Source organism: Pan troglodytes, chromosome 8 (assembly GCF_028858775.2).
Source record: "Pan troglodytes isolate AG18354 chromosome 8, NHGRI_mPanTro3-v2.0_pri, whole genome shotgun sequence".
Lineage (NCBI taxonomy): Eukaryota > Metazoa > Chordata > Mammalia > Primates > Hominidae > Pan > Pan troglodytes.
In genome coordinates, this window is record NC_072406.2 from 129,009,275 (window position 1) to 129,024,309 (window position 15,035).

Sequence of the window (15,035 nt, forward strand, 5' to 3'; positions counted from 1 at the left end):
AAGAGCATCAGATTAAGCAGTAACGTCCATGCAGTTCATTCTGCTAGCTGGTAGTCTCTTCTCAGAAACAAATGTTTACTAAGTACAGGGAAGGCGCCTTCCCTCCCCCTCCCTGATAGGCACTCATGTGCACGCACACACACGCACGCACACACACACACACACACACACACACACACACAAAAGAGAAAGAAAGCGGAGAAGCGGAGGTTATGAGGAAATGGTGGGGGTGGGAGTATCCATCAGGAAGAAAATCCACTCCTTTCCATCCCAGGACTAAAAGAACTTCCCTAGTCTCCATTTGAACAAAATGGACCCCAAACCTCTCTTAAGGAATGGTTATATGGCCAACTAAATTAATTTCCAGCTGAGATAATTAGTTTGAGAGAATAATTTTATGCCAAGTTTCCCTAAAGTAAGTTAAGAATCTCAATTTTTATTTGCTAATGTATTTCAAAAGCTCATAATCTTTCATAGGATTAGAGAAAGTAAGTAAACAAAATAAAATAAAATAGCTCAGATTCTCCAGCTCCAGTAAATTAAAAAGCAGTACTTTCCTATTTCATTTTTCTACATTAGTTTCACATTAGAAATACTGAATGAAGAGACCAGTTAGAGGTCAAACAATGATAAAAATCAATCTTACTTTTAATTCAAAACCTGAAAGGCAATTAGATTTTTTTTCTTTCATGGAAATGTTTGACTGGTCACACCAACCAAGAGACATCTAAAATTTATCTTTTGTCAACTACCCTTTGGTTTCATTAATGGCCCAAACAAGATGAACTCTTACAAAAATAAATCTGTGTGGGGCCAAAAGTCACATGTATTTAGAGATACCACAGACATAGAAATTAAATGCAAATTAAAATAAAAATGGTTTCACTGGAAATGAACATTTTCTATTGAAATTGAAGTCTTATAATTGCCACATGGGTTTTTGTTTTTTAAATTCTTCTAGGGCAGCATGTAACCTCTTTTGACTCCCCCAAATGAAAAAGCAAACTGCCTGTCTGGCAGTTAAAAAGGAAATTGAAAAGAGCTTGATAAAGCTTACAGTTTTGAGGGGACCCTGGGGTGAAGAAAAGCATGATAAATTAGAAAAATGTTAACTTGAAGAATCTCTGGCAATTAATTGTGGCTTAAAAGGATCTTTGAGAATGACCAAGACGACACAGCTATGAAAGCACTGCAAACCACACTGTTGAAATGGAACAGGAGTTCCCTTTCGAAGGGCTTCTCCCTTTTGAAGTAAGGTTTTAAAGAAGTAACTAGATAAAATGAAAAATCATCTTTGAGGCTGACTACCTTGTCTAATTGCAACTGTTAGGAGGATATTCACCTTCCTGAAAGTAATTAATTGAAAAAGTGTGAATATGGATGAAAAAGCTCAATTCAGACAAGCAGCGCCACTTTCAGATAAGATGGTTTCAGGGGAGAAAAGCAAGAGGGCAAGAAAACATGAAACTCTTAAGCCTCTGCCTGACTGTGATGCAGACACATTTTAAGATCTGCTTACCTCTTTCTCCAGACTGAAGGCCCACGTGTCCTGCCTCTCTTTATAATAAAAATGTCCTAAAACATAATGACCAATGGATAAACACAAACTCAAAGGTGTTAACCAGTAATTGACCAAACATGAAGCTCTCTTAAAAAGGTATAGAATAAAGTGGATACAATAATAAAATGTATTTGGTGCTTTAGAATGTATGTTTTTCAACTAGATTCACAGAGAGTGATTCACCTTTATATTATCATATTATCATTTAGTAAAAGCATCTTTCTAATCCAATGATTACAGTCAGAAATTTTCAAGGTATTTGACTTCTGGGAAAAAACTATTTCTCAGCATGGTTAAAATGTTCAATAAAATAAAAAATGTGCAAATAGAACTTATGCTGACGACTAAAGTAGCTTAAGGCTGGTATTCTGACAGGCTAATTTCTAAAATTTATTTTGAAGCACGGCCCTTTATTGGACATTTGGCATGAAAAAAATTGAAATAATTTCTTTCCAATTATTCTTTAAGACTTTTTGCTAATTCAGATAGGCTCCCTTTTCAGAACTCTGTTTTACTGGGTAACACTTTCCTCCCTTGAGAAGAGATCTTTAAATTGCTTAGGTTAGCCTTACAGAATGAGAAAAGGAAGACATGAAACTACCTATGAGTATGCAGGGTCTAAGGAACAGGATGTGAGTATCTTAGGGTCAATGAAGCAACTTAACTGCAGAATCATTACCTCCTATAGAAGGAATCTTATGGTCATTCTTTTCTTTCTCCTTCCTTAAGCTCTTAAGACACTAAATGCAGTACACCATAGTTCAAAAAGCACTGGCGTTGGAAATAAAGTTGAAAACGTCCAAGTGCAATTTGACCTAAATGTCAGTTAGAAGTGTAATTTTGGGCAAGTTGTTTACCTCACTGAGCCTCAGTTTTCTCGTCTGTAAAATGGGGATAATGTCCAATCTATAGGTTTGGGAGAATTAAAATAATAAACAAAAGCACCTTGCTTAATATTAGTGAAATACAGTAATGACAACACAGAAGCAAATTCCGAAACCCTCAATCCCCAAACTGGAAGCTGGTTCCATTACCGATAGCCTCCATCTATAGCTAACATATACATCCTGCCTACTATAATTTCAGCACATTTCCTCTTAGATGGATATTATTTTATTGTGAATATATACTGATAAAGAGTAACAGAAGTATTAAAACACACACACAGAATGGAAGTTTCTTGGCATTTCCCCCCAAAATGCTTTTTTCCTTTATTATACCTGTATCAACCAAGAACATCAGATTTATGCATTCTGTTGATAATAGAGTTAACATGTTTCAGGTATCTCACATAGGATTAAAATGGAAGGCAATTTCACCCACACTGATGTATACTGGGTTTTCTTATTTATTGCTCGACTTATGTTTCAGAAACATTAATTTCCTAGTTAACTCATTACTCAACATCCCAGAATGTGTAAATGTGGGACTAGTCAACCTAGCTGGGGTGAAAGAAGGAAGGCTAGGCCCCAACCAGCTTCGGCTTGACTGTACTGCACGACACTCTTTGGTAAATGTGATTGGCAGGCATATCAAGTGTCTATGTCACATTAAAAAAATACATACATCTGCAATGGTGGCGAACTGATAGCTATGTCCAAAAATTGAATCCACTTTCAAAAGCTAAAGTCATTTGGAAACATATGTTGAATATAGTGGTGATTAAAATGGGTCACGTCATCTTTTGATCAAAATGAATTACTGACACTATTCTCTTAGAGGACCAGCAGAGCGGCTCCGAAGCAGTCGTCTCATCTTCTCACCCATTTTCTCCATCCCGAAATAAACAGGTGGGAAAGACTGCCCAATTTATTTTCTCTGTGATCAGGTACTTTTTTTTTTTTTTTTTTTTTTTTGAGTTAAGAGTCTCGCTCTGTGGCCCAGGCTGGAGTGCAGTGGCACAATCTGGGCTCACTGCAACCTCCACCTCTTGGGTTCAAGCAATTCTCCTGCCTCAGCCTCCTAAGTAGCTAGGATTACAGGCATGTGCCACCACACCCAACTAATTTTTGTATTTTTAGTAGAGATAGGGTTTTGCCATGTTGGCCCGGCTGGTCTTGAACTCCTGACCTCAAGTGATCTGCCTGCCTCAGCCTCCCAAAGTGCTGGGATTGCTGGGATTATAGGCGTAAGCCACCATGCCTGGCCTATGATCAGGTACTTCTAACCTAAAAAGGTCTAAATGCATTTGGGGCAATAGTGAAGGGCTGCAATGGGTATGTTGGCCCCTAAGAGTACTACTCTAAAAGATAACAGTTATTTTGATTTGGACTTGTAAGTCCTGAGGATGTATTTTAAAAATTAATTATTTTACATTTCTGGGTTTGTGTTTTTCTATAAAAACTACACTGAGAGACACGTAGCTAGGAAATATGTGCCTCTTACTCCTTTTCCTAACCGTGAACAGCTTTACCAAGTGAACACATTTGCTAGGAATTACTGGGATTCTAAAGCTGAAAGGGACTCTGTACAATACGTAATCTACTTGCCTCAATTTTGGATTAGAAGAAACATAACAAAAAGAAAACAAAACACAGAGAGGTTAAACAACTTGTCCAAGTCATCTGGCCCAGTCAAAAACCCAGGGGTCTAGTATCTTAGCTTTGGTCCTTGATGATCCATTATCCCAGCAATATAATTGTAAGATAAGATAGGAAAGGAATTTATTAAAATGCTTTTCCTATATGATCTAATTTACATGACAGTCCTACAGGGCAGGCATTACTACCATCAATGTACACACCAGGAAGTTCAGTTATAGATTACATAACTTTCCCAGGGTCACAAATATCTAAACGGCAGACCCAGGATCTGAACCCTACTCTGTCTGACTTTAGAGTTCAAGTCTTGGAAATAACTGGATGCTGCTTGCCACCCTGTGCATATGTGGACAGGCACTGGCTTAGAAAATAAATCACATTGTTTCCTTGTTACTCCCCCTCCCGTCTACAGGCTTTTATTGATTAAAATACAAATCATTCTTGTTTTTCTGACCCTGGGCAACACTTAATTATTCTATTGCCAGGTATTATAGCTGTCTCAAAGTAAAAGAGTTTCTTTTAAAAAGTTTATAATTTAGGCTGAGCGTGGTGGCTCATCCCTGTAATCCCAGCACTTCGGGAGGCTGAGGTGGGTGGATCACCTGAGGTCAGGAGTTCAAGACCAGCCTGACCAACATAGTGAAACCGCGTCTCTACTAAAACTACAAAAATTAGCTGGGCATGGTGGCAGGCACCTGTAATCACAGCTACTCGGGAGGCTGAGGCAAGAGAATCGCTTGAACTTGGGTGGCGGAGGTTGCAGTGAGCTAAGATCGTGCCATTGTACTCCAGCCTGGGCGACAGCAAGACTACAACTAAAAAAAAAAAAAATTCTATAATTTAGAATTTTCTCTCTTTGATTCCCACCCATTGATTGGCCTGAATCAGTGAATAAAATATCTTACTATATTTTAACTTTATCAGATTTAATCTTAATCAACAGAAGAGCATGAAAGCAAAAAAGAGGTTTGCACTTAATGTGTCTGGTCAGCCCCTTTACCTCTTATAGCATAAAGGGACATCATGAGCATAATTCTGATCTAAATTATAACCAATCGGAATTCATAACGTTCACATTCACTGTGAGATTTAAGATACTAGGATTAGATGGTATATACTTATTAGACATAATTAACAGGACACATTTTGAAGCTATTATTAAAATAGAAACAGAATAAATTAGGCTTTCCCAAGCCCTGATTATCTTTTCCTTTCTTTTTCTTCTTTTTTCTTAACCAAAAAAAAAAAAAAAAAAACACCCTTGCTTTGCATATGTTGGTGACAGGAATGTTAATTTTAATTAATCCTTATAATTAAGCATTAAAAGTGTTTCTTGCTTTCTTATAAGTCCCTAGGAAATAAATCAGTATATCTTTGACTTTATAATTTACCAGAGAGGAGTTACTCAATTATATGGAATCTATACATACATTGATTTTATGAATTTATTAAAAGAAAAAAAACTTTCTAGGTATAGTGTGATGTTATTTAATTTTCTGGTTAAGTGAAGATCTTACGCAGATCATACTGAAAATGTGTTCATTCATTCATTTATTCAAAAAGAATTTATTGAAAGCCTACCATAAGGCAGGAATTGTTCCATGTGTGTACGACACACCAGTAGACAAAACAGGAAAAAATTCTTACCCTCATGGAGCTTACATTCCAGCGGGGGAGAGAAAAAATAAAACAATAAATATAATAAATAAAGTATATAGTAAGTTAGAAGGTGATAACTGCTCTAGGGAGAAATGACGTAGGATAAGGGGGAATCAGAGCTTAAGGGAAGAGGAGCTACAATTTTGAATAGGGTGGCCAGGGTAGGCCTCATAGAGAAGATAACATTTGAGCAACACATCCATCGAGGCAAGGGAGTAAGCCATGCAGCTCTTAGAGAAGACCATACTAGGCAGCGAAGGGCCTAGGGTGAAGTGGTACTGGGACAAAAAGGCCAAAGTGGAGGGGGAAGGGAAGTTAGAGTGGCTGGGGCTGGTGTGTGTGTGTGTGTGTGTGTATGTGTGAGAGAGAGAGAGAGAGCATGCATACATATGTTGGGACAGTAATGTCTGTATTTAGAGCCGACTGTCATTGGCATCCTCCCTTGACCTTGACTCAGGTCAAGAGCCAATAGCGCCACTCACGTGAAACACTAATGGTGGTGTTGCCACAGACAAAATAGAACTGTGACTACTAGAATGCAAAGACAGTTTTTAAAAGCAAAGGAAATATTTTACTTATTAATTGCTGACCCGACTTCAAAGTGCTTTGACAGGCCAAGTCTATAAAGTAAGAGAATATGGTTAGTATAATAGAGTACTTATTAATAAGTCAAAGCCAGCCAGACACAGCACTGAAAATAACCCTTCTCATTCCTGGAAGCTAGGCCAGTTTCAGGGGATTCTGACAAATGATACAAACTGTTAAAGCTTACATGTAACTACATTAAGTTAAACTTCTTTTAGTCATTAAAAGATTTAAACATAAATGAATGAAGTGTGCCGGTCTGGGTAAATAATTACCCTATACATACACAGAATTCTCAGATTCAATCTGGATAGTCTAATTATACTTAAGAAACAGATTTTTCCAGAAAGGTGCTCTTATTTGATAAATTACTGTCAATATGAAAATACACGGCATCAGTTATTTTATTTAGCTAAAGAATGTCAAGAACCGAATAATCGAGCATTAGGTTTCAAAGTTTAGAAGTTAATACAGCAGTCCACAGTATTTGTATTAGAGCTTTAAGTAGATAAATTAAACTGGAATGTGTCTCTTAAGCAGTCATTGAACAAGCAAGATGAGAAATAAATTGAGCTTCACATCCGCCTTTATGGCATCTAACAACTGTGTCTGTCAACACATGGATCCTTTTCACTGTCAATTCAACACACATTTTGCAGACCTTGGGCCTGCAATTATTTCATTTCCTTTCTTGGAAATGTAATTTCCACTTACTTTTGGAGAACAAAAGGCAGACAAAAGGAGGAAGGAGTTGCAGTATTTTCTGATTCAGATTATCTGTGTAAAATGGTAAAGGAAAAAAATCTATACACACACACTGAAGCATTTATCAGAAACTAACTTGTCTCAGCCAAATTGCTTTTGTGTCTGGATATTGGTTCAAATGTAGCCAGATTGTTGATGTCAAATTAGGTGTTAAACAAATTTAATAGGAAAGATGGAGAATGAATATAGATCATCTTTCTGTTAGATCTGTTCAAATGACTCTAGTCAAAAGAAAGGAAACACATGACTACAGGAGAAAATGTGCTTTTAAACACAGTGAAATTAGATAAAACTGTAAATCAGCAAAGAAGGCCATTCATTCCAGAAGAGAAAAAAAAGTTAATAGTAGCAATGAGAGAATGCAAGAGAGGAAGAAAATACCAGTTGGCAAAAATAGATCCAAATTGAATTTCAACTTCATTTGTCCAGGTTTCACCTTTTAAGCTAAGACAGCTAGAGTTACAAAAAAGGGGTTCTTTCTCTCTTGATAGGACAGGAAATCAGAGGTTTAATTAACCATGATTACAATATTCGGCTGATCTGATTTGTCTCACCTCTTCCTTTTCTTTAAGTGACAAACTAGCTGACATCCTGGCAAGAGAACTAAAGCAAAACTGTAGACTAATTTCAAAAAAGAGCTGCCATTGTTATAAAACAAATTGATCCTCCACTAGATCTGTCTGAAACACATTCAATAGCAGGATTAACTCTTTGACAATCAAAGTGCCACTCTGAAGCAAGTCTATACAGATAACTCTTTACATGGTATGTTTTCATTTTCAGGATAGAGCAATATTAGGCACATCTTTAACTGAAGACTAGAAAAGAAGGTTGTAAAAACGTGCCCTTCTAAGTAGCCTCTGAAAGATCTAGTATCTTCTTGGGCTGCTCATGAACCATTAAGAGGGATGATCTATGTATTTAATCTTGAAAGACTGATTAAGTGTCTCCTGATGCAGAGTCTGTATCATCCAGATCAATTATTTGTGTAGAAGAACCTGATTACCAAACCAGTTTAGGGGAAGTAATTCTCTCTGTACATGGTACTTGCTTTGGATCTGAATGAGATCTCTTAGCTAGGAGCCTAGAATGAAAAAGCTGGCCCATGAAATGAAAAGAAGAAGAGAATTTACCGGCGAGCCAATCAAAATCTCTCTAAAGGAAACAAATCAAAGAAACACACAAGTTAGTCATTACAGATTCTTCTATACACCACTTAGTAAAGAGCATCGTTACTTACTGAAACGTAACCTTGGAACTTGTGCATCCTTCCAATTTACGGGGCCCTTCACCTGGTTCAGGTGTTGGGGGGGACGGGCTGTTGAATTCTGCCTCCAGAGTTTTCTTGTTCAAGGCTGTTTTTGTTACACTGGATACAGAACCCAACACTGGCATGGATTTGGACTCTGAGGTGGCTAATATCCCAGTTGGACCTTAAAACCAAACACATACCTCAAGTTTAATAATTCTGTATGATGCTTATTAATATGGTACTGAAAAACAGATTAGCTGAAAATCCCTCAAGAAGTGAAAAGGCCAAGTTTGTTAAAATTTCAAGAGCATGCTGGAAAATGTTCTTGTTGGAAATCTGCTCTGCTTTCGTGGTACTACTACATTTCAATCTACCAGGACCACGCTGAGAAATTGTGTACAGACCTTTAAGAAACCACAAAATCCCAGGCCACAATTCCCTCACTGACCGGGGTCCTTCATAATACTGGAATTGTGGAAAGTCTTTTCCTCTCATAGAGTATGGCTTTCTGACAGTCCTACTCGAACCATTTCGCCTCTCAAGAGTTAATTCTTCCCAAAACTCAGTTCTGCATTTTAAACAGCAAATGGAACCATGTCAAAAGGCTCTTTCTAAAAGGCTCATGAAGGCTTCTTGAGCATTGAACAGTTTTTATGAACATTTTCATTTTAATGTGAATGAGAAGTAAGTGGATTTGTTTCCTCTTAAAACACAGACACAAAATCATAAAAATTAAGTGGGAGAGAGTTTGGCTATTTACCTTTTGGACTTTTCTGCTCTTTAGGACAGGATTTAAAAACTATAATAAAACTTGTTACTGGAATTATTGGCATATCAATCTAAAAATTCTGGGCATTGAAGCCGGTCCCTAATTTTAGGTGGAAAGATTCTATCCTAGTCAGTTTTTCTCAAAGCATGATTCTAGTAAGTGCTTCTTGAAACTTCAGAAGGAATGCTTTTAAAACAAAGATAAGTCACAAATATGCAAATTAAATGACTATTTCTAGAAATAAAGTGAGAGGATAACCTTGAAATGTGCCAGTAAGAAGAGCAGAAAACTTGGGTGTCTCTTGGGTGTCTATCCCTAACAAATGTCAGATCATCTTAAAATGGAAAGCACTAGTGGGTATAATCCAAAATGCTAGCTAATCCCTGACCATTGGTATTAAGCTCTGGAATGCTATTCTTCCATTTGGATTTAATGTGCCTGATATACTCAGTATAATAGCGTAACATATCAACTCTAAAAATGAAGGTCTAATTTGAAAAACCTACCTAAGAGAGACTAAAAAATTGTGAACCCATTCTGTTGGACACCTCTCTGAGCCTTGCTCTATGCAGGTTACGCAGGACCTCTCTGTTCTAGTGGAAGCCCCAGTTCACAAAGCATTAGTTTCTATCTTCCCCATTTAATTCACCTATATTCTCTAGGCAGACACGTTTGGACATTATTGGATATTTTGATCTAAAAGGCCTTTTCCAGCTGTACGTGGTGGCTCATGCCTGTAATCCCAGCACTTTGAGAGGCCGAGGCAGGCGGATTGCCTGAGGTCAGGAGTTAGAGACCAACCTGGCCAACATGGTGAAACCCTGTCTCTACTAGAAATCAGCCAGGTTTGATGGTGGGCGCCTGTAATCCCAGCTACATGGGAGGCTGAGGCAAGAGAATCGCTTGAACTCAGGAGACAGAGGTTGCAGTGAGCCGAGATCACGCCACTGCACTCCAGCCTGGGCGACAAGAGAGACTTCATCTCAGAGAAAAAAAAAAAAAAAGGCCTTTTCCTCCCAGCTATGTCAAGCCTCATGTTGCATGGAGCTGTGGCAGTTAAGACAGAAGGGCAGAACAGAAAGATCAATTAATTTTAGAGTTCCTGAAAATATAAATACGAAGTTGAATTCAAGATTTGCTTCTGATCAGCTCTATTCTGCCCTTGGATACGCGTTGACTACAACACTAGTTAGCTTTAAACAATCTGTCCTTGTAAGAAAGATCTGCTTCTGAATACACCAACACATTTTCTGCAAAAAGGAAGGCAATTAGTGAGCTAAGCTACAGCTCTTATATTTTTCTTATATACAAAAAGACATTTTAAAAAATGTACACCGTTTAAAGGTATTATTATTGCATCCTGTTTAAGCCACCCAGTGTTCTCCAAGAGGCACTTGCTGCTCTTTGAAATGTCAGTTTGGTAGGCCACAAGGCTAGTAGAACAAGGGAACATTAGTTAGATGCCTAAGAAAAATCCTAAGGAAAAGGGTACAACATCCTTTGTCCCTGGGGGAGATAACCATTAACCTGAGATCTTAGCTCTGCAAACTCTCAGGCTGTCTCTCTTCTGATGTTTCCTTTCTCTACTTGTGACCTCACATTTACTTTCCCAAAAGCCTTTCTGGGCAGAAGAAAACCATCCCAGAGATTCAAGTACCTGAGACACCAACCTATCCAACTCCTCACCTCTGTCACCTGACTCCCACCATGCAGCTCTGCGGCTTTACTTTCTTCCTTACTTTCCCCCCTGGAATTTTCACTTTATCATTCCACAGCCTTTATAAAAATATTCACATGGTAAAAGCCACCTCTAGTTTGATAATAGAAAAATGTTTGTGCCACCTAAAAAATGGTATGATTTCTTTTTTAGATGGTAAGAGTTTGTAAGTTTGTTTCCTTCCTTTCTTTTTTTTCTTTTGCTTTGGCTATTAGGAAACTCAAAGGAAATTTCTGCTCAATTACAAGTCACTCCCTTAGTGTGTGTTTGCTCTCTACCTCACCAATGAGTTCTCATTTTTCTGTTCATTTATTAACGATTCTACTGAAAATGTATTTTCTATTCTAACTGCCCTAAAATAATACAAATATTTGTATATTGGTGGAATATAATACATTAAGTGAAAAATTCCCACCATGTTCACGAAATGTGTTCCTTTCTGTACTCTGAATTATTCAAATTTCTATATTAACTAAAATAAAAATCTTTGCTCACTTCCTCCATTGCAAACTAACTCTGAAATGTGAGTATTGCACATTTTGACCAAATTTGTGAGTGAAGTAACAACGTTTCTGGAGAAACGAAAAAGCCAATGGCAAAACACAAAATGTGAACGACAGAGCACTAAAATGGCACATCAACAAAGTCCTTAAAAATAGCAGTGTTTACATGAGCACTTTAAGGCTGAAATGATGAAAAGGATGACTCAAGCACTGATTAAGTCACAAAATGAATAACGATTATATGTTACGGGGAGGCTGCATAATGCTCGCAAAGCCATCCTAAGAAAAAAATGTTGTGGTACCCCCTTAATTTTCCTGAGGTAGTTGTTTTGGGGGGCACAGTAGGAGGGGAGAATCTTCGTAAGATTTTAATAACAGAACTTCCAAACCAACCTAAAAACTGAATGGCTGATTTTTTTTTAAAGAAGAAAATTTTCATCTTCTTATAGTAAAAGTTTGGTTGGTATTAAGCCACTTTGGGTTCAAGGAATCAATTTACTCAATTGTCTGAGTAAATCTCTCTCTGTACATTAGAACTTGATGATCAAAAACCCATCTTTAATATTCTTGCTACTTAAATTTGGTCAATGTGACTCAGCATTTTCCAGATTTAAACTGTTATGATAGACTACTTGAAGCTGACTGAACTCAACTAGAAGCTTCAGCCCATTAGCTGCGGTTGCTGATTAATTTTACTTTAAGGTAGTTTTTTGAAGTCGGCTTCCTACCTGGTCACAAGGGGAAACCTCATAAAGGTTTCTGTTAATTCCCATGACCGAGCTGATGAAACCACTGAAGACACGCACAGTTCTGGGATACATTTTGAGGCCTAATACAGACCTAATGTCACACAAATGCAAACTGTGAGCTACAGACTCGCTCAGATGGTACATTATAGTCAGTGACAGAGCTGGAATTTCCCAGTCACTCAGTTCACAGGCAGGCACAGTAAGTTAATGGATACAAAGAGTAAAGATGATTTTCCTGCATTTGTAACTGATGTGTAATTTCTACTGCAACTACTAAATGTGTGCTCATTTTGTGCCATGCACATTGCTAAGCATTTTTCACTTATTGACTTAATCTTTAGAATTATCCTATGAAGCAGTGCTTTTATTATTCTCATTATATAGATGAAGAAACTGAGGCACAAAGAGGTTCAGTAATTTGCTTAAGGGCAACCAGCTGGTATACAAGAGAACTAGGACTCAAACTTGGGTGGTCTGGCTCCAGAGCCTGTACTTGATGCTATATTGTTGCCGAAACTCTTCCTGAATGTCTTTACACAAGGGCATCTTGCATTAAACAAATCAGATCTATAAATGCCTGGTTACCTACAAATAAGTAAACTCACCAATAAATAAAAATATCTAAGAGTTCTTATGACATATCCATAAATATCTTTATCCATCCCATACTTCTCACTCACATTAAAAACAAATATTTTAATAATAATTTTTAAAAGATTGTTTCATGTAAAAAGAGACTTAGAAGAAGATGTTTCAGAGATGAAGAGAAGGACTGTGGAGAATTCAAACCGGCTTACTACTGCTATCTGCTTCTGCTGTCACCTTTCTGCGACGCAAAATCCTTTCTAACTCAGTTTCACTGTTTTCAGGGTCAAGGGATTTTAAGCTTCTTGAACTAGTGGATTTGTTAAGTGTCCCCTAAAGTGAAAACAAAACAAAAACAAAAAGGTTAATGTCTTAATACAATATACAAAAGAATATAAAAATCAAACCATGAAAACATTACCAGAATTTGAATGGAATTATGAAACAAAATGAATTTGCTATATATTAATATTTTTTAAATGTGCACATTTTCAACAAGACAGAGTGTTGGATCATTTAAGAAGATGCTATTGATGGTGTAAATGCTAGCTTTTGTTTCAGAAGAACAGTACAAGAACACTTCTGGAAGAGGTGACTATATGAAATTCATCAGTGGGAAGGTACCTGCATAGCGACGATTAAGACGTGATGTGTGTTGACTGGGTGGAGAAGAGAATTGATATATTAAACTCACCTTAGAAGGAAATCTTTATATGGCAGCCACAAGCTACTAAACTGAAATCACAGCGGCACTGAAAAATGTGTGACTGATCCTTCAGAGGGTGACCCTGGCTGCACACCTGATGTCCGTGGCGTCGTAGCTGTCAAAGGAGGCACATAATGCTCTCCAGGGGCCGACCCAAAGAAGGGCTGCACTGAGCACATCTTGACTTCAGTATGAAAGGAAAGTTATAATCATACAGAGAGGCAAGCAAGGGTCGGCATCTTAACTCCACATTCCTAACACAGGAGACAGTTAATGTATTATTCAGGGCCCAGAAGACACTGAAGGAAACAAGAGATGCTATAAATCTGTACTCCTGCTGAAACTGATACTGGCTTTCAAGAAGACAGAGGAAGATCCATGTTTCCCTGCTCTGGCTCTTCCGGGAAGTATGTTACAGAGTGAGAGCTACGGTTTTCCATCTCCATTACTAGTCAAGTGTTTGTACAGAACACTGGGTGATGTATTTCTCAGTGATACATAAGGATTTAATACATCAACAAGTCTTTCATAAGAGATGCCCATTATTTCTTAGAAATGGTCCTTCTCAACTGTGCCACATACTTGGGAGGCAGCGGAGGGAGGGGAAGGCAGGAGAACCATAATCTTTTGATCACAGGAAATAAGAACCTCAAGTCTGGTATAACTTGCCAGACTTCATGCCAGAGTCAAAAGACAGCTTTTGTCCACCAAGGCTAATAATCTTGCCAGCCTTTGTAATGTTTGAACTCACTAAGGACTTGCCTTAATCCTGCTCCCTCCCTGCCTGCCAACTACCTGAAGGATTCTAAGAATTCTACTGGCTAAAAATGGTCACCCTTGTATCTTCTCTAGCATATAAAACAAAAAAAAGGTGCTTGTAAAATCAGATGGTTACAAATCTCATAATTAACCTCTATTAAGAGGTTATGTTATTTTGTTTAGGGAAGTCTTTCCCTAACTGCTTAAAGTTACAGAAAAGTAACCTGTTGTCAGGGAGGAAACTGACTAACAAGATTAGGAGATTATATTATTTTGCTGTCAGCTGCCTAATCAACTGGTTTGCAAAAGACTTAAATAAGGCTCATATTTTAATCAGGCATCTAATTTTTTCCTTAGAAGTATCTCTTTTTCTTTTTCATTTATTGTGTAAATACATTAAAAGGACTATCACATCACATGTAACACTATAATGGCTTATTTTATCATTAAAATCTGGTTTGTTTCTTTAACATTGCTGATATGCTTCTACGTGTAGAAGAGTCACACCGTGAGGTATGACCGATACTGACAAGATACAGAAAATAGAACCATAGCCACTTTACATTTGAAAAAAGTACTACAACAACTATTCCCATATCATTTGTATTTATAATTTTTAAAAACTTACCATCTCTATCATTTGTAAACAGATATTTGAAAAACACATGGTCATCACTACTAAAATAAGTTGTAAAACTACTACATTGTTTCAATAGCAAGGACACTGTAGTTTTTCTCAATGGCTTGATTTAATTCAAGGAAAACTTATGTGTGTGTTCGTACATACATACATACATACCTTTCAAGGATATCTTTTATTGATGAATGTATCTTTCACAGTATTTTCTAGTTTTTTATTTGGATAATGGCATTATTTCCTCAAAT

At 37.4% G+C, this 15,035-nt stretch overlaps 1 protein-coding gene across 3 annotated transcripts in view; it reads right to left on the bottom strand.

Annotated features, from left to right (window-relative positions):
• The window catches only part of SHTN1 (shootin 1), a 120,618-nt gene that overhangs the window by 8,655 nt on the left and 96,928 nt on the right, over positions 1-15,035 (bottom strand). Inside the window, exons 15-17 of one of the 3 annotated variants that reach the window (XM_016919448.4) lie at positions 12,898-13,018; positions 8,351-8,543; positions 6,732-7,122 (exon numbers count right to left, since the gene is read on the bottom strand). The exons of 1 other annotated variant lie outside the window; for it this stretch is intronic. In XM_016919448.4, coding sequence (XP_016774937.1) covers positions 7,119-7,122; positions 8,351-8,543; positions 12,898-13,018 — 318 coding nt within the window. In that variant the 3' untranslated portion in view covers positions 6,732-7,118. Of the gene's footprint in view, positions 1-6,731; positions 7,123-8,350; positions 8,544-12,897; positions 13,019-15,035 lie in introns of those variants that run through there. One more of the 3 variants, XM_521613.9, reaches the window with a different exon arrangement.